The sequence below is a fragment of the Magallana gigas genome, chromosome 6 (genome assembly GCF_963853765.1).
Source record: "Magallana gigas chromosome 6, xbMagGiga1.1, whole genome shotgun sequence".
Taxonomy (NCBI): Eukaryota; Metazoa; Mollusca; class Bivalvia; order Ostreida; family Ostreidae; genus Magallana; species Magallana gigas.
Window position 1 is genome coordinate 3959307 of NC_088858.1, and position 26651 is coordinate 3985957.

Below are 26651 nucleotides of genomic sequence, written 5' to 3' on the forward strand. Positions count from 1 at the left end.
TTTTCTCTATCTTGTTAACTTAAATTGCACGTATCCCCCCCCCCCTTTTTAAAAAAAATTTATTATTATTTTTTTTTTATATATATATTGAGGTATGAATGTGTCACCAAGTGTTGATCAATTCAATATAAATGACATTTATATTGAATTGATCAACACTTGGTGACACATTTATACTTCCATATAAAGGCACACGTAATTCCTGTTGATATGCTTTAATTTTTGCTTTATAAAATTGTTTTAACATCGCTAGCTATTCTTTTTTCATAGACATTGTTATTTCAGGAATTTCTAGCGGTTAGTTCAATACTCCTTTTATCTATATGTAAGCTTTTTATTTCTAGAAAAAAAAAACCCAGCTGCTATTTATTACTCTTTCCGATTGTTACATGTTGTTTTCATTTTATGGCAATAGGTAAACAACAATAACTGCATTTATAAAAACAAATAAATGGAACATGTTCTTATTGGGAGTTGACTTTAATCAACTCTCCAATGCAGTTACTCTGGCAAACCGAAAGTGAAACAGTGTCTGGACCTAAGCACAAATCATCACCGCTGACAAGACTTAGTTCTCGAAAATAATCGATAAATTGGCTGTAATGAATTATGAAGCACTGTTTTTCAAGGAAACTTATTTATAAATACCGTGAAAATAGTCAGATTTTAAATGGTAGGAACAATTTAGATATTTTTTGTAGTGGTATGTATTCCTACCCTAGAGAGTACTATAGTCTCGTTCAACCAGATGATTGGTGGTTTCCGTAAATTTTCGACAAGCAGAGAATTTCTCTTGCTTGTCGGAGATAAACGGAGAGAGCCGAGCGTCTGTTTGAACGAAACTAGAGTTCAGTATTGCTTGGATCCATACAATTTTTCAGAAATATTTCTATTACTGATACATACATGTACCTTGATGGAATTATTAGTATCTTTAAATATTTCACGACATGATTCATATGGGTTTTATCGAAATTATTTTCGGAAAAGTCCGAATATTCATATTATAAAATTGTGTGTAATTCAAATACATACATGTATAAGCAGAGACATAAATATTTATGTCTCTGGTATAAGAAACTACTTGCCATGCAAAATAACGTATCGTTGATTCTAAAATAATAATAATCGATAAAATAAAAAAAATCAACTCCCGTCAGTACTTCAGTACTTTGATATAAATTTATCTAGAATTATTAACATTTTATATTTAACACAACTAAATGATGGATTATTAAAGTTTCCTATCAATGTTTAGAAACTGAATATTTTGTTTTACAGAGGTTTGTCATTCAGGATGTTTCAAAAATGAAAGTACTGTGTGTGTACAGCATAAATGCATCTGTGCACTTGGACTGCAAGACGATGCCGTCTGTAAAACTGGTAAACTTACTACATATACGTGAAGAAATAAACAAGAGAGAATGATGGATAGATAGCTAGATAGAAAGATAGATAGATAGAAAATGATTACTCTATCAATATTTATTTTAACTTTTTCAGAAAGTCGTTCGCCTCTAAGTGGCCAAGATGTCGTAGGTGTTCTTATAATTCAAATCAAATAAATTCCAAATAAACAGAAGGTTTAAGTTCAACAAGTTTATAACAGCTGGTTTTTTTTATACAGCCGCATTTCGTTAAACCAACACCAGGAATAGGATCTGTTATTACGTGCGACTTTACTAAAACCAAGTGTCAATTTCCAGTTTACGTCTCTTCTAGGTAAGAAACATTTTGATTAAACAATCCCATAATTTCCTTTTTTGTATTAAAAGATAATGTAACTATAATAACAAGTTTTAGATTAATGATAATTTTGTACCTTTAATCTTTTTACAAAAAAATATATGGTTTTAAATTTCAATATTCTAATTTTCGTTCAATAGCTCTATGCCAAGTTTGTCATCATACATTGACACCGCCATTACTTTTCGACGCCAGATAAATTTTTCAGCGCCTCTAATAGATCCTTCTTCTGGTGTATATCAGATAAACGTGTTTATTGAAAAGCAGCATGATCCTATACCCATATCTAATGAGTTTGACGTGTGTTTGAATGTAGCCAAATTATCAACGTAAGTATGTATCGATAGATATTTAAAACATTTAATTACATGTATGTATATGTAAGTTTTATTGAAACATTTAACAGTTTGTACATACTTTATTTTGCTCACTTTTGACAAAACTCATTTTCGTCTTCGTATTGAAACAACAAAATATTCATCAAGCACAACATGTAAAAGGACATAAAATTCAAAACATTCAGAAAAATATTTATATTGCATGTTAAGAGAAAATTGATTTTAAATCTCATGTCCTCAATATTTTTAGCTCACCTGAACGAAAGCTCAAGTGAGGTTTTCTGATTATATTTTTTCCGTCTGTAAACTTTTTACATTTTTCACATTTTCCACTTTTTCTCGAAAACCATTTGGTCAATCTCAACTAAATGTGGCACAAATCATCCTTATAAAAAGGTATGTATTAATTTCAGAAATGAAAGGCAAATTTTTATTCAAAGCGAACAAAAACTCAAAACTGTAAAAAAAAGGGATAGGGGTGATGAATTTTAAAAAAACTTCTATGACGTCTTCCATTGTAGTCAACGTTCATTTTCTCTATTCAATCAGCAGTTGTTGGATATATAAATATCCAACTGATAAGCAGTTGGATATTTTTTATATCCAACCGCCCATTCAAATACCCAACAGTGACGTGCATAAAACAAATAAAAATGACAAAATGTTGAAACGTGTATTTCCAACATAAATCCAAATTTATAAAACAGAATCTTGTCATCCATACATGTATATCCGATAAGTCACGAATGGAATTTCAGCAGAACTATCTCTTTTTCTTAATTTTGATTGATATTGGATCACATGCATTATTACTTCCATAAATACTTTTAGACTTCCTCTTTGAACCTTGAACCATATCACTCCTTTTCATTAGTTTTAACAATATAAGGAACATTGTCGCACTGTGACTACATAAGACTCCTATCAAATTTTTAAACAAATCATCCTCTGCTCATTTACGTCAAAATTCTGATTTTTCCTTTCTCCTTGAAAGTCTAAAATATCATTCAAACGGTATCCGTGTCTTCCAGAACTGTGGACCTCTATACTTTGCGTTAAAAAATTCATCATCTAAATCTATCTCTACTCAGTACAGAAGAATTGTTTCTATAACATGCGCACCTGTTCACTCGTCCATGAATAAAAGGTGTGTTTGGTAAGGCTATTGTGTAAAGTACTGAAACACGCCAGATATATTGGTGCCAAATTTACGAGTTAAACTGAGAATAACTATTTTTATGTGTTGACATTTTCACTTGATGGTGGTTTTAGCTTGTTTTGATTTTCGTTTTATTTGGGAAATTCTTACGTATCAATCAAACATTAACTCCGGAAATCAGGCAAAAAGAGTAAAAATCTAATGCATTGACATCATACTATAAAAGTCTATTCATTCCATTGATTATTCGGTATAACATTTACGCAGTGGTTGATCAATATAAAATGCAAGGTTATTGTTGCTCAGGTGAGCAATGTAGTCTATAAGCCCTCTTGTTCTAGAAGCATCTTTCTACAACGTACATGTACATTAGTTTAAAGCCTACTCTTTTATAAAACAAATCTTGCTTTTATATGGAAAACATGTTTTATGAAAGTAAAATGTAACATTATGCATTTATTTGATGTCTCGAGCTTAGATCAATAAGATTATTTATTTTAAGAAATATCGAAAAGTTCAAAGTATGTCATATACAGAAGTAAAGTGTACATTTAATTTACATAACAAAAAATACATTACCGATAATTAAACAAATTTGTCTGAAAGTGTGTATAAAATAAAGAGATTGTGCACTTTTTTTTATTTCACAGACATCTATCCATAACGGACACAAGATGTATTCTAATTGTTGAAAAAGCCATACCAGGAATAAACAGTGGTAGGACTTATACATGGAAAAACATCAAAATATTTAAATATTTAGATAAAGTATTAATTAGATATTGATACGGAAATTATAACTTCAATAGTGACAATCTAATTAAACAATAGGAGTTATTTTGATGATAGCTCAAAACAAATACTTTTTTATTACATGTACTTGTGAATTAAAAGAAAAATTTAGAGGCAGTAAATTTATGAATAAAAAGATTATTTTCTTTTTTTCTAGGAAAAAAACAGGTAACACTTTTATGTTCAAGTAACAGAATGGTTACACGTGTACAAAATCGGAAATAAAATCTAAATAATTGAGAGCAATATTTGATTATGATTCACTAAAGGGTAAAACTTAATGCAAAGTCAAAAGTACCAACCATTTTGCAAACTATGTAATGCCAAAAAAATCAATCATTTTTGGTGAATTCATTTTGTTTTGTTTTTGGTTTGTTTAAAAATGATTGAATGCAAAGACACACAATGTCATTCATTTCACTAATATATATGCAGTTCTCTCTCTCTCTCTCTCTCTCTCTCTCTCTCTCTCTCTCTCTCTCTCTCTAACGTATACACATCTTCAGGTTGAACTAGACGTTCAAAATTGCTCTAAAGAAACGTACAGATTGTTTTACTTTCATATTACAAAACCGGCCGCCTTTTGACGACCTGTGATTAAGTTATCTGTTTATGTTATACGGTTGTTATACATATTAAGCTTGAGGAGGATGTGCGGCCATTTTGCACATTTGAGGATAATTTTTTTTAGCATTTCTCGAACTGGCTTGTTTCTGTCCAAAACTGACCAAAACTGTTGCCAAAAGATACAAAATCAATAAATATGAGATTGTGCATGATGTTTTTTAAGCAAATTATGCAGACAAGAACAGGATAATGCCTTTCTTATCTTTTAAATTGATAAAAGGCACTAAAATTTCTTCTCGGGCATGCAATGTTTTTACGATAAATTTTTACAACTTTTATAATAAATACACCTATCAAAACTGAACATATTAATTGATATAGAAAAAAATAAGTTCAATATTTTCATTGTAATATTTTTAACCTTATAACCTAGGAATTTTAATTCATTGGAAGAAAGTTACTTGAATTTTGTAACGAAAACCCGGGGTTTCTCTTACGTTGCAATTAAAAATCTCCTTAATGGGTGACACACACACAAAATGAGACAATATAAAACTGACAGAGTATAAGATTATATGTATAGTAATATTTACGGATTTTAACAAACTGTTGAACAGTATTACGTTGATTGCTTTTCATTATCATAAAAGAGAAACTATTTAATGCATTTTTGAAACATTTTGCAGTTCTGAATAAATGACATATAGAAAAAATTCTGCTGAGATATATATATCATTCTGTTTATTTCTATTCTTTCAATTGTAAATACATAAACGTCTGCTATACGTATCTAATGTAGATGTCAAAGTTGTACCCGGTATGCTCATTTTCTTCTCAAACACCTCCGCGAGGGACAGTGATTGGCTGTGAAAAGGGACAACCTTGCCATTTTTATATGTATGCAGAAACAAAATCAAACTGGTAATAAATTTTGTATTCTGTAGATTAACAAATCTTTACACCGTTTTTTATTTTCATTCAGTAAAAACCATTAGTTACTTATTAGTTGCACGTCCAATTTACTTTTAATTAATCAAAAGTGATACCATTCATTGATAAATTTCAAAATTTCAATAAAAAAGAATACATACAGTATAATTTAACCTCTGTATGATTTTCAAAGTAATGCTATTTCACTTAGACAACATTTACCACGAGAAAGTCGTTGCTCATATTGAAACTATTAACTCTTCGAAACTAATAGAAGCATTTCATTCCCATTGAGAGAGGGCGGTTTAAATTATGGAACTTATGCCCAATACCAATTGTATTCTTGTACAATAAAAATATGTTCAAAACAAATCATTCGATTTTCTGCACGTTCCAAATCGGGGTTGTATTTGGTATTTTGAATCTTCACGACGTGACATTCAAATCGGCGTGGACTTTGCATTTTGAAGTTTATTTTTCATTTCTCTGATATTTGAATTAAATAATATATCGTTAAATCAGTAAAACATGTTAAGCATTTAGCGATATTGTGTTATTGTCATATTTATTTTGAGAAGTAATTAATCCCAATCATGTATACCATCGAATAACTCTTTGACCGTTAATGACTATTTGAATAAAAACTTTGTTTTCCTCATGAATGTACAGAAACAAAGGAACTAGAATTTTACTATTGACTTGCTACATGTATATTGAACATTTATTCCTCGACTTCTATGAAAGTCTTGAAATCATTTTCTAAAACTGAATTAATTCTCATATCTCTTGTAATTTCTGCTAGTTTTGATTTCCAGAAAACAATTAATTGTTCTTTGCAGCATCTTTAAATTTGGTTTTATTTATCATAGGAAATACTTACAAATAATTAATCAGTACTTGATTTTATCCTTTTGAGGAACAAAGTTCGATGTATTAACCTTGTACAATGCATTTGTTAAAAATATGCCTTCTTTTAAAATGTTCATTCAAGATCAAATGATATATAAGCTAATTTTATGATATCTCATTATAATAATTCTATAAAGCGTGTTATTCATTATCCTAGACAGTTACGTTGTAGGGCCCTGAAACGTCGAGTCCCCGGGGAATTAATACGAATTTTCTCTTCAGAAATCTTCGTGATTTTCAAAACATGGATATTAAAGCTAAGGATAATCAAACGACAAAAACAATTGTTTAAAGACGACCCAGTGTTCTGTGATGTCATATTTTGTTGTAAATCTTTGAATTTAAAATTTTTGCAAGATAATTTAATTTATTTTATGTAAATATAATCACATGGAAGTAATTAGAATTATTGTTAAGTTTAAGATATTTTCGCAGTTTAATTTTATCCTAAACTTCTAATTCTTTATCCATTTTATTCATGCTAAGGGGAAATAACTCTTCTTTTACTTAACTCTTCGTTGTATGTCTAAATGCTAAATGTTTGAATACTTTTTAAATATTTCAAATCTAGATATGATTTGATGATTTGATATTGAATTGAAAAATAACAGAAATGAACCTAACTTCTAAATGCAAATGTTTACTACGATTTTGCTTATTAGAGTATAAAAACTATTAGGAACACACGAATTTAATGAATTTGTATAGTTGTTATGTACAATAAGCAATAAATATTTAATATGATGTTTCTCGGAGGATTAAAACTTTAGGTTTTCTCCCTATCCAACGATTTAATATACATGAACATAATGACTTTTTACAAGTTACATTTTAGTCCAAATTTGACAACGCATGATAGACTGACTGGTGTATTCGCCCCTCTACTGAAGTCTGGGATATGTCGGTACGAGATAGTTTACACCAACACATCTACGGTTGGACGCAATGCATTGTGTTTCAAGCTTTGGTAAGCATCAATCAATTTCCAATCAATAATCATGAAGAAAAAATAAAACATACCCATTCTAAGATCTGATTTTTTTTTTCATTTTCTCATTTAAGTTCCAAAGGTGAAACACGTTGTTACCAAATGCACACCCATGACAATGCTGATAGTAAGATTTATTAGATCATTGTTAGCAACTTTGACATTGCAGATTAGATTGATAACATGTTCCATCAAAATAGTAATATATAATGCGTCTATACCAATTTTTTTCATTTTCTATTTATTTACCAGAATGCTTATCAAGTCCTTGTATGAATAACGGTTACTGCCAGATTGGTCCTACGGGAAGCGTAAAATGTCATTGTCAAAAAGGATACTGGGGCCGATATTGTGAGAAAGGTATTATATAACATTATAATATCTAAATGTGTATTCCTAAAAATGAGCATCCTCCATAAAAATTATCATTTCAATTGAGTGCCTTTAAGACGAGAAATGTAACTTCGTTTGGCTGCTCTTTTGATGATTGATGATCCAACAATCCAAACTTTTTTTGGACCTAAAAGTAGGCTTGTTAGTGGTAAGTTGCATAAAATAAAAGGGGTGTTAAGGATGTTGTTTACTTAGGGTTTGAGTTTTCAAATTCAGATTGTTAAAAAGGTGAATATTTGGTAACATTTGTTCCAAACACATAACGTAGTATCGACATGATTTATTACTGACATAAAATTCGATTTTTTACTGTATTTAAAATTAGGTTCAACCAAATTTGGTCTTATATCAAAACACAAGAAATTTGGACCAAATTTTTCAAATTTTATTTTTCACTGAAATATTATTGGCAGGACTATACTATTAAAGTTAAGATTTGATTTGTAAGTTAACATAGTGTTGCATTATTTTTGTTGATTTTATCTCACTTTTTCATTTAAATAATCGTATGGTACACACTAAAAAAATTTTGAAAATGTGTGAAAACGATGAAAGTTACCTTATCTCAAAATTTTGATCATACATTTCAGCAGAATGGATTCAATATATTAAGTTTAATAATATAAATGTTTTTTAACATTATCATCATTCAATGATTTGTTGAATTAAAAAAATGGGTAAGGATTTTAACACAGAGGAAATTTGGACTGAAACTTTTATAAAAATTGTCAATGAAAGCTTAATGCTTTCTATCTATTTAGTGCCACTGCAATTCATAAAATGTTTTCCATTTTTAAAGGAGTTGAGTCATTTGTATTATTTTCACACTTGAGATAAATCCAATCACAGTGTAAAATTTTTATTGATTTTTCTTAAATTTTCCATAAATCTTCAAAGGCTATTAACTCAAAAAGTAGGTCATTGACCTATTTTTGAAAGTGAAAATTAACTATACAAAGAAAGTTCTCTAACACAATAAATGGTTTTCATTATCATCAATGGACTTTCTTTTTATTTTGAGTAAATGTTATCCTTAACGTATGCATACACAGGATGCATTAGAACGCCACCATCTTAACCCTTGGATACTGTGGTTTCATCAATATTCGTTGATAACCAATATTCAGGGATTTCATTTTTAAGTTTATCCATGAAATTAAATGTTCATTGAAGTGCTATTTCTACTATCAATTTGTATTGAAATTATCATTGGCAACGAATTTACGTATCCTTGAACATCTGATTTTCATTTTTCCACGAAAATTGATACCCTTGAAAATAAATGAAACCACAGACTATAAGTGTGAATTATAATTGGAGCTATCAATCCCTATAATATCAAGACAACGCTTAAAAATGGTGATACATTGATAACAGGTCAATGGCTGACCTTCAAAATGAATGAACAATGGGCCAACTTCCACTGTGTATATCTGTAGATAATTTTGCATAGCCGCGAAAGGACATGTCACGCCATTTAAAGCCGGTATACGTTAAATTGTTCCAGTGCCCTATTCGTCAGTTTTATGTTGTTGGATTGTTAGTTGAATTTCAGCCTATAGCAGTGAAATATCAAGACTGAATGATATTTGCTGTTGTGTTGCCTTGAGACAGTGTGCTTCACCTAAGCTCAGCAGGACATGAAATGGTAAGGTGAAGGCAGCGGTTAACAACTTTGCGTCAAATATAATGTTTCATACTGTGTACAGTGTCGGGATAATTGTGTTTAGTAGTTCTAATATAATAGGCAACCAAACATCTTTAAAAGGCAATGTTCTTTGTATACCCGAAAGAAATTTCCTTTTGATACAATAGTTGAACAGGCTCAATTTTGTAGAACTTCTTGGTGTAAAAACTGATGGCTGCTATGTATGACTATGCTGTCGAGTATTTATAACCAGAGATGGTCAAATTAGCTACAAATCTTGTAATGTGGGTTTTGGGTGGAGGCCAAACTTTTTGCAATTTTTTGAAATTGACGGAAAATTTCCAAAGCGTTAATACCTATTGCATGTGCATTTATTAATGAGGCTTGTAAACCAATGACTGGAATTAGGCTGGAATGGGTTTGCATTTGGTGCTGTTCCTGGTATACTGAAACATTTGCATAAGCGTTAAACGTTTATCTCAATTGAAATGCCCAGCATAGATAAAATCATTTAAGAAGTGGTGAACTATATCGAATGGTGTTTTAAATTCAGCAATCCATTCTATGAAGATAGAAAAAGTTTCAAAGAGTTTGCATGATGACGAATACCCAAAGGGGAGACATTTGTAAATTTAGTAAGATTCATTAATGTTTAATTTTAAAAGTTCGAAGTCGCCTGGATAAATTAATAAAAGACAAAAAGCATTCTTAATGTCGACCTTGGCTTTGAGAGCCCCTTGACTTAATGTGCTTATTGTCTAGACAACATTGTAAAAGAATGTATAAGTAACGGAAGTAAACTGTATGTGGTCATTAATACTAATATGATCAGAAGGAATTTTTGAGAAAACTTAAGCGCGTGGCCCTGAGTTTTGCAATAAAAACCCAAGTTTGAAAGCGTCTTGAAAAATTCTTGCAGAGACCCGAAGATTATGTCGGAAACTGTTGATGTGGGGGCTATCAAACTGTTTGGAATGGCGATGGATAAGACCAGAAGTAAAATTAATCAATTAAAACCCATACACTTATAAGAATTCGATGGCTATCAATAATATATAAATGTTAATTTTATTATATATCGAATAAAAAAAATCAACAAAGTATCAACAAAGTATTCTCGAACTAATTTTAGAAATATTTAGAGTATATTTTGAAAGACATTTTTGAACGTGTCTTTCCAGCCTCAAGAAGAATTGTGAAAGGAAGCGTGAAGCGTATACTAATTTAAAAGTAAATATGTTCGATAGAGAAAAAATCCGGAAAAAACATTAATACAATGAATATGCCTATGGATGAATTCGCATATCTTAGACAAACTAGGACATGCGATAAAGTTTTTGCTGAGTCATTGAAGTTAGTTGTGGCTTTGAGATGACATCAAATGACACTGTTTTATTTGCCTTTTGTCAGGTTTTTGCGATAGCAGTCAATACTGTGGAAACGATGGTGTCTGTTTTACAAACGTAAACCAGACAGAATGTGTTTGTCGACCTGAATCTCCCAGTTCTTGTCAATTGAAAAGTACGTATGTAATTCTTTAAGATACACATCAAAATCTTAGTTAAGGCTAACATTTATTTTGGTAGTTCTGTTTAAACATATCGTGCTTAATTAATCTTGGTCTGGTGTTTATTTTTTAGCTCACCTGAGCTGAAAGCTCAAGTGAGCTATTCTGATCACATTTTGTCCGTCGTCCGTCTGTCCGTCTGTAAACTTTTTACATTTTGAACTTCTTCTCTAAAACTGTTTATCCAATTTCAACCAAATTTGGCACAAAGCATCCTTATGGGAGGGCGAATATAAATTGCAAAAATAAAAGTCCGATCTATATTCAAAGCGGAGAAAACCTTGAAACTGTAGAAAAAGGGGGGTGCATTTTTAAAAATCTTCTTCTCAAGAACTACCGAGGCAAATTCAACGTTGTTTAGCATAAATTTTCCTTATAGGAAGGAAAATATAAATTGCAAAAATTAAGGGTTAATTTTGTTTCAAATCTAAGTTATTACGAAAATAATAATAAAGGAAAGGCGTGTTTCAATCAGTTTAATAGCTTCGGGCTCGGCATCCGGTAAAATGGGTAGGCAAGACTTGGCCTGGGCAAAACAAAAGATTGGCAGTTATTAATCTGCCAATCTCATTAAAATTATAGGATATTTGATGGACTAGTATATTTGTATTCGCTGTAGATATTGCTGCAAATTAATGCGTATTTGGAATTGACGATTGCCGATCTGCCCCGGCATTTATTTTGCCACGGCCCGGGTTTGCATACCCATTTTACCAAGACTCGTATTCCATACTTCTAAAACGAGGTTCTTTGTTTAAAGCAGCCATGACATTATACGAAAAAAGGTCGATCTGACTATGATGAATTTGCTTGTTGTGCAACAGTTCGCGTATGAAGGGAAATTTTGAAACATGAAAAATATATTGGTGCCGATTTTGTGAAGTAAACTTAGGCTAAATATTTCAATGCGTTGATAGTTTTCACACATGACGTTGGTGTTAGCTTGTTCTGATTTTCGTTTCGTTTTCATTATTTATGCTTTGTAACCTGGAAACTATCGTCTGTATTTCGTGATTTGTACGTATCAAATCAAACAGAGACTTCGGTAAATCAAACAGTTACGTTAACTGTTTACCTGCGCAAATAAAGCAAAATCTGATGTAGGGGTACTGAAATACAATTCATTCTATCGGTAATTCGGCATTATCTTTTGCGTAATGATAGATTAATGCAATAGGTTTTGTCGAGATGCTCGGCATTTTCTCTAGTTTATTCAGTTTAAATAGAGTTTGATATCGCTTACGGAAATATGTAGGTATATACATGTATATATATGATTCATTTCGAGAAAATAAATTGTGTTCTTTATTTGTTATACATGTAGTGCATGTTTCTTGTGTTTAATTGTTTACAATTTCTATTTACTAACCATATTTGAGTGTTAAGCTTCGAATTATAAGCAAGATACAGAGATTTGCTATCAATTCTATGTTTGTACACAGATCTTAAAAGCTAAAGATTAAAAAAGTAAAAAAAATTGTCAATATTTATTACGAAAATTTTTAAAATCTGTTCTTCCAGAAACCAACTTATTGAATTGTAAACTTAACCTTTTTAGCTCACCTGAGGATGGGGCCACAATGGGGGGGGGGGGGGGGGGTCGAAGTTTAACAAATGAATATATAGAGTAAATCTTTAGAAATCTTCTTCTCATAAACTAATCGGGCAGGAAAGCTGGAACTTGTGTGGAAGCATCCTCAGGTAGTGTAGATTCAAAGATGTGAAAATCATGACCCCAGGGGGTAGGGTGGGGCCACAATGGAGGGTCGAAGTTTAACATGAATATAAAAAGTAAATCTTTAAAAATCTTCTTCTCAGAAACTAATCGGCCAGGAAAGCTAACACTTGTCTGGATGCATCCTTAGGTAGTGAAGATTCAAATTTGTGAAAATCATGACCCCGGGGGGATCGACGTTTTACATAGGAATATATACAGTAAATCTTTAAAAATCTTCTTCTCAGAAACTAATTAGCCGGCAAAGCTGGAACTTGTGTGGAAGCATCCTCATGTAGTGTAGATTCAAATTTGTGAAAATCATGACCCCTGGGGGTAGGTTGGGACCACAATGGGGGATCGAAGTTTAACATATGATTATATACAGTAAATCTTTAAAAATCTTCTTCTCAAAAACCAATTAGCCAGGAAAGCTAAAACTTGTGTGGAAGCATCCTCAGGTAGTGTAGATTCAAATTTGTGAAAATCGTGACCCCTGGGGGTAGGTTTGGGCCACAATGGGAGGTCGATGTTTTACATAGGAATAAACAGAGTTATTCTTTAAAAATCTTCTTCTCAGAAACTAATCAGCCAGGAAAGCTGAAACTTGTGTGAAAGCATTCTCAGGTAGTGTAGATTCAAAGTTGTGAAAATAATGATCCCCATGGGTAGGGTGGGGCCACAATGGGGGGGGGGGGGGTTCAAAATTTAACAAAGGAAAATATAGGGTAAATCTTTAAAAATCTTCTCAGAAACTAATCAGCCAGATGATTCTTTATAATTGTAAAGACTTTGGCCCCAGGACAATTCTTTGGCCTCATGAGAAGGTTCAGAGTTTGATATACGTTTATATCCCATATATAAACTATTGTTAGGGATCTTTTTTAGAACTGCAATACTCAACATATGATATGACTATAAAATCATCCTGTTAGAAAAGGGACTAATGATCATAAACATAAGAATATCCAGGGGAAAATGGATTTTATTTATACAGGATTTACATGAATTATTGTACATTGTCCAGATAGTGTGTATTATGACTCCATTGAGCTGATTTTATCATACCTACATGTATTGTTCCTCAGGTGAGCGATGTGGCCCATGGGCCTCTTGTTAGCTCTTCCAAGCTGAAAGCTCAAGTGAGTTTTTTTGATCAATTTTTGTCGGGCGTATGTCCATTCGTCTGTAATCTTTTTTTATATTTTAGACTTCTTCTCCGAATCTCCAATTTCAACAAAACGTAATGCAATGCATTATTGGTTTAAGGAGATTCCAATTTGTTAAAATGAAGTTACTAGCTTTATGTTGAGGGAAGATAATTACGAATTATTGAAAATTTATTGAATTTTTTTAAAATCGTCTCAAACACCAATTGGTAGGAATACTTGTAACTTGTGCAAAAGTATCCTCAGGTATTCTTGTTTCACATTTTCTCAAATCGTTATCTTCGGGGGTTAAAAAGGCTATAATGGGCTATGCGTTATCTCAAAATCAATTCGGCAAAAGAATCTGTAACAAACATCTGAAGGTAATGAAAATTCAACTCTGAAATCATGATCATGATGAGGTAGGGTAATGACACAATGTAGGATTGAATTCTTACATAAAAGTATATAAAGCAATCTTGTTTTCAAAACTTTTTGGCCAGAAAAGTTGCAACTTGATTTTGAATGTATCCTAAGAGTGTATATTCAAGTTTTTATATTCAACTTTACAGATTATCAACGACTGTATTTTTATTTCATAGACAATAAGATATAATATACCAAAATTAAACATTTTTATTTTTATGTATTAGATAATAGTTGATTTTAAAACAACCTGTTGGAAAAGGTTTATTTAAAAGTAATCTCAATTAGAATATGTACATTTATAGATTTATGGACAGCATTATTAAAGAAATTAAGGAATTACACAATATGTTTGTACGCGAATTTTTGAATATTAATAATGTGTCTGCACGGCATGGTGTGTTATAGGACCGACAATATCCAAAAATAATATTTACTGCTTATATTTATTCTATTTCTTTGTATGAAATATTCGCTGCTTTTGAATAGATTCATCATCGTAATATTATATAAAAAGTTCAAAATTAGAAAAATGAACTTGATATGTACTTATGAACTGTTACAAAAAGGGGCTTGTTGTTAAACGAAAGAAAATATTGAGGAAATTTTGAACATCTTTTTATACAGGATCTTTTTAAGCACAGTGCCCATATATTTTGTAAATTACTCCAGAAAGCTGAGTTTATGCTGGCAATGCTGTTTAGGTGAGCGATGTGGCACATAGGCCTTTTGTATGGTGACAACTATGCAAACAAAACGTTTAGTCGACACACAGCTACCATTTAGAAAACATAAAACTGCTTGCTTTGTTCTTTGTTGATTCATACATGTACGTTAAATTATGTACTCTCTTTCTTCATAATTTTTTTTTGCTAAAAAAAGAGTAAAAATAAAAAACCAACATTTATTTAACGAAATCAACACATTTAAAGCAGGTAAATGGTATAAAATTCCAAATTATTGAACATTCAACATTTATTTACAATATATCTTATTCTTATTGCAAAACTTATTCGATTTACAGATCAAAACCAAAACCAAACCGATGAAAAGGTAAACAATGTTACTACAAATTGAGTCAGTTATTAACAAAACATCTGCAAACTTTGTATTTGACTTGTTAATTGATTTAAACCAATTTTGTAGGGACATTTTACAAGCCGACACATAGAACTACTTAAATGCTACATCGATGGACCATGCTTCATACCTTTTAGTCTTGTCAAAAATACACTATTGACGTGAGTTCATAAAGAACATATTTCATTTTTATCATTGGTTATAACTTTTATGATTGTTTGATTGAGTCATTTTGCATAAATGTTACATATCCAGACCTATAGTAAAAGTCGGAAATTCTGACAAAACGCTTGAGACCCAGTCGATAGTTTTAGATCCGGCCATAAACCATGAAGAAATAGTTCGTGGAACTCTTACTGTCGTTGGTCATGAACTAGGAATTCAGAGGATGTGTTTGAATTCTGTTTCCTCCTCAAGGTAAATGTCTAGGTTCTATTAAAACATATCATTTGTGTAAATATTACATTAAATTTATTATAAGAATTGAGTTTTGAGATTCATGTTTTTATTTCTATTCTTTCAGTAACGCGAAAATAGAAGACGAAATCTGCTTCCATATCAATGTTACTGAAGGTATAACTAGTTTTAAACCTGTGCTGAGTGAAAAATATTTTGCAAAACGAATTTATGTAAAAAAGATTTTATTTTTTTAGGAAAGTATACGGCCCCTCAAAGGGTAAGTCATAATGCTTCTAAGCCCTAAGTCTAAATATTACTTAGCCAGCTTCTAATTTAAAATGCAATATTTGATTTGATATAAACATCTTTGCATGATTTCAATGTAAAATCAAGACAATAAATCTGATGCATGTATTTCATTTTTACATTTTAAACAAGAAATAGTTTTCATGGTGATTTCCCTATCATGAATATATATAAAGTAGTAGTCATCGAAACTATTTTGCAGAGTTCGAATTCAATTGCTTATTCTTCCAGTATTGTTGGAGTCAACACTGAACTTGTTAGAGAAGGAAATATCCATCAGATTCCTTTTTACTGACGGAATTGGGGTATTTTTCGAAAGTGTATACTTGTGACAAAACATGCATACAGTAAACATCTGTAGCTCTAAAAATAAAATTTTGGTTTGACTATACATAGCTACGGTGCATGTTTATGATTCTTACGAAATACTTGCAATGTTTGGCGCCCAAAATATACGGTAGTTTTGAACAGTTTAACATATCTGTTCTGTCCTGGATATTGACTTATTTTATATACCCTTGCCTCGCCAGGTCCACCAAACTCATAATAAACAGTTTACGTATTTTATTCAATATTGACGAGACATTAAAAGGTAAAAAAACTGAAAAGAAACAACAAATAAAAACAACAATTACAATTTTCTCATAACAAAATATATCAATAAATTTCACAATAGATTTTCGCTATGGTATTACAGATTTAGATTTGTTGACATTTTGACGGACATTCGAATTTCCTCTTCACCATGATCAAAAAACATAGTAAACATTAAAAAAATTCACTGAAACATTTCTGATAAAGTAGAGCATACACACACACAATTCAACAATAAACTTACCCCTTTGCTCTTCAAGTTCTTTCATATCGTTCAATTCGTTTATTGACTGTCGATTGCCGAGCGAAAGATGTAACAATTGCATAAAAAAAATGATCGCTATTACTCCGAATGGTAAGTTAGTAGGTATAACATGTTCATTAAACATCTATATATATGAAATAATGGCGGAGTACGTAAAAATTTTAATACATTTTGTTAAACGCCATTGTCGCAAACCACGTCTGACATGTACTATTCCCTCCCACCCAGGAGAGAGCTTTGCGTACTCTGGACCACTGAAAGAGAGAGAGTAGGAAAGAGAAAGAGTTTTGCATCTATTTTAAACACAAGGGGAGAGTAAATGTTGTAGGAAAATGAACTTTTCTTAGCTATTTGTAAGCTCTGGCATTGCGTAAGCTTGCTTAAATAACTCAGCCTAAAAAACGATTGACCGGCACTGTTTATTGTTAATGCTTGACGTAGCCGACGTAATTGATCAGAAAAACCACACCACGGCTGATCTGATATTAGTTTCAGCTAACATCTCTGCATCCTCGGAAATTATAAAAAACCTGTCTAATTACTGACTATTCGAACAATAAGTTTATCATTACATTTGATATCAGCTATTCCTTTGGCACCGCCTCGGGAAAGATTTGCTATCTCGAGGGACACTTGCTATTGTCGTCATAGTCAGTACATAGATATAGCATATATCATGTCGCTATTCAAATCTTAAATTAAAATCAAATACGTTTAGAATTTTCGTTTAAATAAAATACAATATTTTACAATATATCTACAATATAAGATATTAATGAAGATGTTAATCCTCATTACAGTTTTTTTAAGTACATAAAACGTCTTATCGAACCGACCAAGACTTTTCAAATTCAATTATCTGAGGGGCCATAAACTTTCAAGCCACACTACAAGCTGACAGTCAGATCAAATCAGAACAAATTTAAATATTAGTTCTAAAATTCAATGTTTTTAGCACCATGCTAAAATGTTACATTTCATTTTTAAAAAATTATCCAAATACAAATCAAGTCTTATCGATGTTTACGTAAAAGAAGGTTAAAATGATGAACCATGTCAATACGTCTACAAAAGTTTTGTAATATGTTTAACACAGCGAGAATGCATAAAAGTGCTTAAATAGTAAGTCAGATGTACTATTATATAAATAGTGCCTGTTTGGGAGGGTAACAGTTGAAATTGACACCCCGAGAAAACCATTGTCAACCGACGCGAAGCGGAGGTTGACAATGGTTTTCTCGGGGTGTCAATTTCAACTGTTATCCTCCCAAACAGGCACTATTTATTTTGTTATACTGAATGTCTTCTTTAAAATTTTTAAGAAAATTTTACTGCTTTTATATAGGAATAACGTGAATTCTACAGCGAACCGTACGCGCATAATTTTCGCGCATGTAACATTTTTTAATGTTACCCGTTGCCAAGTGCGTTGCTAACGCTGAGGGTAATAGTAAATATTATTAACTGCGTCTTAACCAATCAGATTTCAGTATTTAACATGAAAGTATAACAATTACATAATGTCACTTTTCCAGCTATACCCATATTTCGTACCACCTACTTTTTTGGACTCCACTGCTATACAATGTTTGGTCAATGAACATTGTTACCTGAATTTATGGGCAAAAAACAAATTGGGAGAAAATAAATGGTGAGGACAAACACAACCAACAAAGGTATTTTTAAAATGAAGATGACACTTTTTTACAATCACATTTTAATACTAAATACCCATTTGCATTTCAGTCCTATTTTAAAGGCAGACAAAACTATAGATGATGGTGTGTATGTCTTTCCGTTAAAAGACAACGTTTCCCAGTCTTGTCAGTTTGATGTGTCGATATTAAAAAACAACACAACTGATTTTGATTTATGTTTCGTACTCTTTGCTGACACATCTCAAGTATATATGTAAGTAAATAGCACGTTACAAATTTATTTAATTATTTTTGCTGTTTAGGCTAGAAAAAGTAAATTATATCTATATATCATGTTTTCAGTAACTCTGTCGTTCGTTGTTATATTTTTAGCTCACCTGAGCCAAAGGCTCAAGTGAGCTTTTCTGATCACAATTTGTCCGTTGTCTGTCGTTGTAAACTTTTCTCATTTTCATCTTCTTCTCAAGAACCACTGGGCAGATTTCAACCAAATTTGGCACAAAGCACCACTAGGTGAAGGGGATTCAAGTTTGTTCAAATGAGGGGCCACGCCCTCTCTAAAGGGGAGATAATTGAGAATTATTGAAAATTTGTTGGTATTTTTCAAAAATCTTCTTCTCAAAAACTATTCGGCCTGAAAAGCTTAAACTTGTCTTGAGGCATTATTAGGTAGTGTAGATTCAAGTTTGTTCAAATCATTGTCCCAGGGGGTAGGGAGGGGCCACAAGAGGGGGGGTCAAGTTTTAAATAGGAATATATAGAGAACATCTTTAAAAATCTTCTTCTCAAAAACTATAAGGCCAGAAAAGCTCAAATTAAAATGGAAGCATCCTCGGGTAGTGTAGATTCAAGTTTGTTCAAATCATAGTCCCCGGGGGTAGGGTGGGGCCACAATTGGGGGATCAAGTTTTACATAAGAATATATAGAGAACATCTTTAAAAATCTTCTTCTCAAAATCTATTAGACCAGAAGAGCTCAAATTAAAATGGAAGCATCCGCAGGAAGTGTAGATTCAAGTTTGTTCAAATCATGGTCTCCGGGGGTAGGGTGGGGCCACAATTTTGGGATAAATTTTTACATAGGAATATTTAGAGAAAATCTTTTAAAATTTTCTTCTCAAAATCTATTAGACCAGAAGAGCTCAAATTAAAATGGAAGCATCCTCAGGAAGTGTAGATTCAAATTTGTTCAAATCATGGTCCCTGGGGGTAGGGCCGGGCCACAATGGGGGATAGGTTTTTATATATAGAGAAAATCTTTAAAAGTCTCCTTCTCAAAACTATTAGGTCAGGAAAGCCCAAATTTGAGTGGAAGCATCCCCAGATCATATAGATTCAAGTTTGTTTAAATAATAGTCCAGGGGTAGGGTGAGGTCACAATGGGGGATTAATTTTTACTTAGGAATATATAGAGAAAATCTTTAAAAATCTTCTTTTTAAAGACTATTTGGCCAGAAAAACTTAAATTTGTGTAGAGGCATCCTCGGGTAGTGTAAATTCAAGTTTGCAAAATCACAGTCCCTAGTGGTAGGGCGGGACCGTGATGGCGGTTTGAATTTTAACATAGGAATATATAGAGAACATCTTTAAAATTATTCTGGGAAAGTTTCGGTCCAAAAGTCAGTACTTAGTGTGAAAGCACAGGTTATGCAGATTTAAGTTTGATGAAACCATGATTCTCTAGAGAAAAGTGGGGCCACGAAAAGGGGGGGGGGGGTTGGTTATATAGGAATAGAAAAAAATCTTCTTACAGGTACAACAACAAAAGGGGCTTGGTATTTACCTAAAATAAGAGGTGGATAATTTTTTTTAGCAAGATCTACTGTACTCAGTTGTCAAGATATTTTGATACTGTAATGCTAATTTGATCAGAATTAAGGCAATTGTTGCTAAGGTGAGCGATGTGGCCCATGGGCCTCTTGTTATCTCTTTGTTTGTTTTGTAATCGATTTTTTAAATGCAATCGAATATACGATGTGTTTATTGGTCCTTAATTGGTTTTTAATTATTGATCCCATTAAAAAAAAGAATAATAAGATTTTTTACTTTAAACATTTAACATATGAAATAAAGGTTTAGAACGGTTAATACGTTTAGGCATACTTTGTTTTTCTTTCAGTGATCACAACTACCAAGACAAGCGCTGCTATACCATTCATTTGCGACAAAATGTATCTGGTAATAGTAAATAATTGTCTTCATCCATCATCATGGTCATATCAAAATTGATTTCACAATCACATTTTTCGAAGAAATAGATTTTGATGAATAGACATTTTTGAAAACTGCATGTGCCAAATATTTCGAAAAAAACATCATTATTGTTATGTTTTCTCGCATTCTCCATAAAAATGAAATATTTCGCAGGTCAAAGTTCTTGTATTGGAATAGCATGTCACAATAACGGATCCTGTGACGGAAGTTCCTCTGTTCCCCGATGTTTTTGTCGGTCGGGATTTTCCAGCAATAATTGTACGAAAGGTCTGTCTGGTCAATGATTCGTGTGATTAGATCAGCCGTAATGGACAAGAGTTAAATGGATTGTTTTATAATTAAAACAAATTATGATTTGAACAAATGTTTGTAATACTGATTTAAAAATTGTAAACCTTCGATGAATAAAGTTTTTGTTAAAATGTACGTATGACGTATGTCTTTAGCTTCAAACGCCTTCGTGCTAGTAAAGAATGATTTTAATGAAATATTAAAAAAACCCACAAAGTTTTAATATAAAAATATCAAATACGTGTAGGCTTTTGGTTTTTTTTTTTAAAATTCCGAATTATTAATCATTTAACATTATTTCAGTCACAAACTCATGTATATCTCTTGGTCAGAAAAAATTGTGTTTCTTTGGCAAATAAGTGAGTCTGGTCATTGTTAAAATATTTAAAAAAGATTTTAGCCATTTTTATTTTATATCTCTATGATTGTTTAAGAAATGAAATATAGTGTATTTTAATTGAAAACAAAAATATCTAATTTTAACAGCAGGTGGTAATTACGCTTATTTGTTAAATTAATGGAATTGCATATGTTGTATTATTTTATCTAAGAACAAATTAAGTATTGAATAAAAAAAATCTTAAATAAGATCATAAAACGGTAATATAATCGATTAATTTAACTTGAGAAAATACATGTCATACAATGTCATAATTCAAACTTTTTATTATATTTTGTAGATTCTGGGTTAGCACAAGCAATTAATAATAATACGGCTTTACAGGTATGAGTAACTGTCGAAAACTAGTCTTTTAACAACATTCACATGGATGTCAATTCTTATTTCTATTAGTAAATATTTTAAAACGTTAATTAATCTTTGTCATTCCTTTTACAGATGGCTACATTGTTGTATTGTTTTAATTCTTTTTTATGTAAGCCGGGACCTCTGTTTGGAGACTTTGTTTTGCCAGAACTCATTAGATGCCAAGTTTTAGAAGACTGTGTGATACCGTATTCAGTTACAAATTCAAACAGGTAGTGGTTTTGTTGGTATATTTATCAAAGACGATTCATTAGCATTATATATACATGAGAGAGCACTTGATATATTACAATTAATATCAATACACGGTACGCTATTTAACAGTTCGTGTGGGTATCATCTATTTTGGACGGGAGCAAACTTTAGCAGTGTATCTTTGGCCAATTCTAGGAGACCAAGATCATTGGACTGCAGTGGGACAGCGACTATTGTTCACAATGTGACGGGGACGGACGAATTCTGTTTATCTTTGACTTCTGATGACGGGTATATTGACTTATTTACTTACATGCAGTTTAAATATGTCTGTTGTCTGTAGTGCGTTAAAGATGTTAAACATTTTTACTTTTACTTCAATATTCGATGCTAAGTAAGTCTTCATATTATACGTTTGTATAAAAGAGAAAATGTCTCTTTCAATGATGAAAATAGTTTTAAATAGGATTCACACGAAAGTTCATAAATATTTAATCCGCTATAGTTGGGTTGGTTCTGGAATAAGTGCAGGATTAGAGCTCAACATCACAATAAGTAATGAATAATTCATAACTGTTTGTTAAAATATTTTTCAAGAGCGACAAATCCACAGTTTATTTAATTTTGCAAGCTTTCTGACTGAGCGGAGTTGTGTTTGTTCATATCATGACCATAATTATACAGTTTCTTAAGCATCAAATATAATGTTCATTTTGTTCAAATACACCCGAGACCACTGACAAACCTCCAGTAAAGTCAAAATCAAAATACTTATCTTAAAGGACATATATCCTTCTTTAAACAATGGTGTTATGTTTTAGAAATGATAATTTAACGATCCATTAAATAATTTTTTGTGTAGCATTCCGCTTTAATAAGCAAAGTAAAACAAAACCCCTTAAATGTGTTCTCAAGAACTACAGGAATATATGTTCGACACATTGCTATACAATCATTTGGATATCATGAATATTTTTTTACAAGCCTGAGATTTGCAATTTGCAAAAAATAATAGTTTGATTTTGTTTTTGAATAATTTGATGAATACCTTTAAGTAAATAAATAAATAAAAAACAAACAAACAAACAAAACTTAATATGAACGCGGAAATAATCGTCAACTTTTTATTTCATTTTCATCAGCCTCGTCTTGCATGACAAAGTCTGCTGTAATGTTTTGTCAGAACCAGGTAAGACCTTTGATGTTTTAAATAAGGGCTGGGTGGTCGTGGTTATTTCAAGAGTATATATTAATTCTAAGTGATGGGTAGTTTGTTGACCATCTTACTTGAACATAAACTTTTCTGATAATATTATCTGATAAAGGCATTCAAAATGCATCATTGAGTGTCCTGAATTTTAGTGGCACAGGTTGTTATAAGGAAAAAAGTGAGCTGAAATGGGATAATTTCTCTTTGCGGTTTTTTTTGGTGAAAAACAACTTTGCCAGACATTCCGATATTTACAAAGATATCTTTCTAAAAAGTAAATTAAACATTATTTTAATTTTTACCTCCGCATAGAAACATAACTTGTTGTCTTAATATATTTTAATTTTTTTGTGGGTGTTAAAAACAGAAACATCCGAAGTTAACCCGTACATTTATCAGGTAAGAATGATGATGTCGAGTAAAATCGAAATGACCGAGTTGCTCTTCATTTTCCCTTTAAAGTCAGCGTGTTAATAAGATCGGATTTAAATTGAGTCAAACTTCAAATTTCATTTGTTTTATTCTGATACCCAAAAATGGTCGATATCGATTTTTAGTCACACTTTATCTCCCCCTCTCCAACCAATGGATCTGAGTTCAGCTGCACACCTGGACAGCCATGTCATGTGATCCTATCAACGAGTAGTCAATATAACCAAAAATGGTAGGTAAAGCTTTTAAAGAATCCCTGGCAGAATTAAGACATATTGTAAGATGCACCGTAGATTAAGCAACATACTAGGGCTGTTCGATATGTAATGTATATTGTTGCACAGCGCAATAACGCTTTGCACGATTTCGTGAATGATTATACTCTTAAATAGCTCTATCCAATACCTTTCAAACGGTATAAACACGAGCCTCCAGCTCTTAATAGTTATAAACTCATAGTCATTTCAATAGAGCCAATCGTTGACCACTGTTGTAAAAATGGCTTGAAAACTTTGTTGGACTATTAAATTTTTTTATTTCATTACATTAAAGTTTGCGCAAAACTCGGTCATTCGGTAATACAGGTTTTTACTGAATTTCTGTAAGGTGTCTCACTACACCTTGAAATATTCTCACAAATCAGAAAATTACTTGATTATGATAAAAAGCATGATGGATAAGAAGTTTATATGTCAAAATGGCGATAAAATGTACAATTTTGGAGAAAAAAGGATTTTTCAAAAATGTCATTTAGTAAACATAAAAACACAAAAGCCCAGGCGGATTCGAACTCATGATCTGCGGTTCACAAGCCTGATACTTTAACCACTGAGCTATGACGATATACATCTGAATCGACTGATACAAACAGTTTCACAAAACATTTAAATCGCTATCTTGTGACGTAGTGTCTTAAAAAGTATAAGTCTAGGTGTAGAGAAGTACCTTAAAAGAAGTTCATGGGTCTGATAATGTGTCTGATGATACATTTTGTAGGTGGAGAAAAAATTTCTTATTGGCACAGAGTACGTCAAAGATCAGTAAAATCTGGCCAACCTATGACTGTAACAGGCAAGACAAATGTCTCCAAAAGTCAGGAAAAGAATTGAAATTGATGGCAGTTACAAGTTTCGTGACATTGCCTAAGCTGTCGCCATATCGCATTGCTATATTTGGTGCATTTAATTTAGAAGCGTATTTATGAAATTACAAAGGATTTCTGCCAGACGGATACCGCATATATTCACAGATGACCAAAAACGGGTACGAGTACAATCCACTAAGCAATTGCTGGAAATGATTTTAAAATTCAATCAAAGACAATTTGCAAATATTGTTACTGGTGACGAATCATGGGTTCACTATTTCGAACAAATAAGAAAAATTATATTAGAAACAAAATATAGCTAACTAAACACGGTAAAATGCCTGTAGTTGCCAACAGGACCTTAAGCACAAAGAAAGTTCTTTATTGCATATTCTTCTTATGTGATGGTATATAAAGTAGTACAAATGTGTAAATTCCAGTGCAGGAAGGCAAAAGTATTAAAGGTCGGTATTACCGAGATGTTGTACTAAAAAACTCAAGAAATATTATCGTATCCGACGCCCTCTGTCTGGATTAAGGCCTGTCCGTCTACTTCGTTATAATACTCCATCGCATTTATCTGAGCGTTTGAAGTAATTTTTGAAGTCGGAGATGGTTACCGTCTTGGACAATCACCATACTCTTCAGATCTAGCCCCCGTCATCAGTCGGTGCCTCAGAGGTCTATACCTATATCAGCGTACCGTGACGTATTCTAAATATGGATTCAGAGATTGAATTTATGTATAGCAATCCGCGGAGAATATTTTAAAGGGATGCAATGTTCATTCTACTATTTGAGTCAAATGCTTTTGAAATATTGTACAATACACTATAGCATTAAATGATTTATTTTTGACGTCGTCGTGTCAATAACTGCCGTCAGGTGAGCAGACAAATTGAATAACGCGCGTTAGCGCGTTATGATAATTTGTTTGCTCACCTGACGGCAGTTATTGACACGACGACGTCAAAAATAAATCATTTAATGCTTATATTTACATTCCCTTACTGAAGAAATCAATTGTTTACTTAAATAAATCGATATAAAGTGCAGATCACGGAGGGAGTGAGTAAGTAACAGCAAGAACAGCTGTTTTGCAAAACCGGTTCAAACTGGTTTTCACATAGACTGTTGAGATGTGATCGACGAGCATGAAAATATAATCCATGATAAATAACTCTTGAAATGTTGTTTTTAACAATAAAGTCAACTTTTTTGTTGAATAATTATAAAACATGGTGTTTTGACAACATTCATGCAATGTTCTTTTAACAGATAACATAGGAATCACTGTTTGAGAACTACTTATGTAAATTACTCGTAAATTCATACGCAGTGAATAGGTGTTGCATTTAGAGGCATTTAAACATCACGGAATTTAATGGGAAAACACAGTAGAATGTAAATATATTACATATCAAACAACCCTCGGAGTAATAGACTTGTAAACAAAATTGAATCTTAATTGTAATCGGAACACAACAAAATAAATTGTATGATACGTAATAATAGCAGTGTAGCAATGACTTTTATAAGATAAAGATAGTCATTATCCTTCCAAGATGTACATTGTCAAAAAACGTTAATTTCAGTCCTTAATAATTAACATATTTTGAACGCCGTGATAATGCAAATAGTTTTGCTTGTAGTCCTAAAGTAAGAGACATGTCTTCATCACCAGTACATATTTTTGACCTGCTCTCTGACACTGTGTGCCAGCATGACATTTTAATTTTGTCAGAGAAAAATACCACGGGAAAAAATCAATATTGCTTTCAGACAGCAGTTTTAAGGTATATGCTCTATTAACTACTTCTATACTCAGT

At 31.9% G+C, this 26651-nt stretch overlaps 1 protein-coding gene and 3 long non-coding RNA genes across 4 annotated transcripts; all 4 read left to right on the forward strand.

Annotated features, from left to right (window-relative positions):
* The first annotated feature begins 1273 nt into the window (after nt 1-1273).
* Nucleotides 1274-3962, forward strand: LOC136275991 (uncharacterized). The gene is made up of 5 exons (XR_010714485.1): nt 1274-1383; nt 1504-1535; nt 1628-1722; nt 1887-2075; nt 3894-3962. It is a non-coding gene; the product is annotated as an uncharacterized lncRNA (long non-coding RNA).
* A 1437-nt stretch (nt 3963-5399) lies between these two features.
* On the forward strand, nt 5400-15379 carry LOC136275992 (uncharacterized). Its single transcript, XR_010714486.1, has 6 exons — nt 5400-5523; nt 7277-7408; nt 7504-7556; nt 7682-7789; nt 10881-10991; nt 15350-15379. It is a non-coding gene; the product is annotated as an uncharacterized lncRNA (long non-coding RNA).
* Nucleotides 15380-15475: 96 nt separating this feature from the next.
* LOC136276111 (uncharacterized) lies at nt 15476-22114 on the forward strand. The gene is made up of 10 exons (XM_066087104.1): nt 15476-15566; nt 15661-15822; nt 15929-15978; nt 16059-16081; nt 18505-18620; nt 18716-18880; nt 20747-20805; nt 20995-21108; nt 21813-21856; nt 22013-22114. Exons 2-10 carry the CDS (start codon nt 15794-15796, stop codon nt 22112-22114), a joined length of 702 nt encoding a protein of 233 aa, XP_065943176.1. The 5' UTR covers nt 15476-15566; nt 15661-15793.
* A 109-nt stretch (nt 22115-22223) lies between these two features.
* LOC105342009 (uncharacterized) lies at nt 22224-26612 on the forward strand. Its single transcript, XR_010715030.1, has 5 exons — nt 22224-22384; nt 23236-23282; nt 23671-23702; nt 23861-23967; nt 26475-26612. It is a non-coding gene; the product is annotated as an uncharacterized lncRNA (long non-coding RNA).
* The last annotated feature ends 39 nt before the right edge of the window (nt 26613-26651 follow it).